Consider the following 2,500-nt stretch of genomic DNA (forward strand, 5'->3'; position numbering starts at 1 on the left):
TATATAAAGCAAAGAATTCCTCTTAAAAGCCTCAGTTTCTAATTTTTTCGTTAGCAATGAACATCCACAAATCACTTATATAAAGGAGAGTTGGCTCAACAGCCATTTCATAAATATGGCCTCCATATGGGTTATCATTCTCTGCGCAAGCTTTTGCAGATACCTTACAGCTTTCCTTATTTTATTTGAATGTTTTACATTGCTCCATCTTGATGATATATATTTACCCAGATAATGTTACTGTTGCATGCATTGACTTTCAACTTTCTAATTTTACACTGAATTCTTTAGAGTCCTTCACCAATATCTCCTGTTTTTTTCACTATTTATATATATATATATATATATATATATATATATATTATATATATATATATATATATTATTTATTTATTATATATATATAAATATATATATATATATATATACAATATTATTTAGATATATATATATATATATATATATATATATATATATATATTTATTTATTTATTTATTTATTATGTGCATGAAAGTGCCACAATATTGTTTATATATATATATATATATATATATTTATAAATATTAGTTTCATAGCTCTTTAATTTTTAATATTTTTAATATAGATGGCACAACATTCTCTCTCTCTCTCTCTCTCTCTCTCTCTCTCTCTCTCTCTCTCTCTCTCTCTCTCTCTCTCTATATATATATATATATATATATATATTATATATGTATATATATTTTATATGTATATATATACACAAAGAGAGAGAGAGAGAGAGAGAGAGAGAGAGAGAGAGAGAGAGAGAGATGTTTTACCTGGGCATTAAAAATAAGAGAACTATTTAACTATTCCTTAAAAGTTTCATATTTTTAATATATATATATATATATATAAATAAATATATATATATATATATATATATATATATATATATATATATATATACATATATATATATATAATGTGTTCACATATAAATACACATCCCATCCCACTCACAAACATTCAGTAGACCAGCCCACATCGAAAGACACCAAAGAAAACCCCTACAGAACTCACACCAAACGCAAAAGCGCTCCGGGAACCTTACCTCATCAGAACACCTTTGAACAAGGCCATGGCTTCTGTTTAACAACTCCGATGCCACATCGCTCAAGCAGAGCCTTTCTTGAATACTTGCTGGCTTGCTTGGCTTGCTTGCGACGATATACAGTATTTATGCACACCCTCTCTCACTCACACCGTAAGTATGGTTTCCGCCATTGCAGTCCGTGCAACGTTGCTCGTTGACCCGGCGTCGAGATGCAATTGCGAGGAGAGAAACGCCGCGCATCGTAGCCGTTTGTGGGTTGCCTGCGCTACCTGTCGGATTGGGTTGCCAGTTACCCAGTTACTTCGTTATTTAGTGCTTTCCTTGTAAACCTTCATGGCGAGGATATTAGTAAGTAAATCGGATTGTGAATCATTCATTTAGCGATTTTAACGACGTTGGCAGAATGTGTGTTCAGTAGTTTTTATCTTTTAAAATGTAAATGATAAAGTTTCACTTAATAGACACATTGAGTTGCCAGTTGCTTTATTATTCAATTCTTTCCTTATACATTTTAAGGATGAGAATGCAGGTAAATAAATTGGCATTAGAATGATTTATTTAGCGGTTTAGATGAGGTTGATAGAGTGTATGTTTTGTAGTTTTTATTTCTTAAATGTAAGATATAATGATTCGTTTATGTTTCCCAGTCACTTCTTTATTTAATACTTTCTATATAAACTTTAATGATGACAGTGTTAGTATATAAATTGTTCTAAAAATAATTAATTTAACGGTTTCATTGATTATTTTAAGAAATATATTTTGTATTTTTATAATTTTTAAAAATGTCAACGATAAGGATTCGTCAAAATAGTCGTTGGCAACTCATGACATCCCGTTACAATGGATACGGTAAATATACGTGACACTGGTTTTGGGAGACGAACAATTTTCTTTTTTTTAATTTTATTTTTATTTTACAGGAGGCTTATGGAATAAGAATGAAACTGATAATAAAACATGAATTAACGAACACTCAAGAGTTTAAACAATCTCAAGAAAAATAAGATAAGGTGAAATAAAATAAAATAATTCAAGAAATATTGATGAAAGTTTCAGCACAATTTCTCTTTGCCTGCCTGACGCCTGCCGACGGCCATTAGAAAGTCTACGAACAAAAGGCTTAGCCATACTCATTTCCAAACAGAAGAAGAAGAAGAAGAAGAAGAAGAAGAAGAAGAAGAAGAAGAAGAAGACGATAATGAAGATTTAATGTCCAAAACTTCCGCTCTGCTACAGAACAGGACAGATATTTTAGAAAAATATACAAACAAATTGAGCCATGTCTCATGTCCAAACACAAAAAGGAGATTATTATTATTATTATTATTATTATTATTATTATTATTCAGAACATGAACCCTATTCATACGGAACAAGCCCACCACAGGAGCCACTGATACGAAACTCAAGCTCCCAAA

The 2,500-nt window shown here is 30.4% G+C and overlaps 1 protein-coding gene across 1 annotated transcript in view; it reads right to left on the reverse strand.

Moving 5' to 3' along the window:
- LOC136834899 (beta-1,4-mannosyl-glycoprotein 4-beta-N-acetylglucosaminyltransferase-like) overlaps positions 1-1,283 on the reverse strand; it is a 22,042-nt gene extending 20,759 nt beyond the window's left edge. The window contains exon 1 of the mRNA XM_067097719.1: positions 1,077-1,283. Coding sequence (XP_066953820.1) covers positions 1,077-1,105 — 29 coding nt within the window. The 5' untranslated portion in view covers positions 1,106-1,283. The remainder of the gene's footprint in view (positions 1-1,076) is intronic.
- Positions 1,284-2,500: the final 1,217 nt, after the last annotated feature.

This window comes from Macrobrachium rosenbergii, chromosome 54 (genome assembly GCF_040412425.1).
Source record: "Macrobrachium rosenbergii isolate ZJJX-2024 chromosome 54, ASM4041242v1, whole genome shotgun sequence".
In the NCBI taxonomy this organism is placed as follows: domain Eukaryota; kingdom Metazoa; phylum Arthropoda; class Malacostraca; order Decapoda; family Palaemonidae; genus Macrobrachium; species Macrobrachium rosenbergii.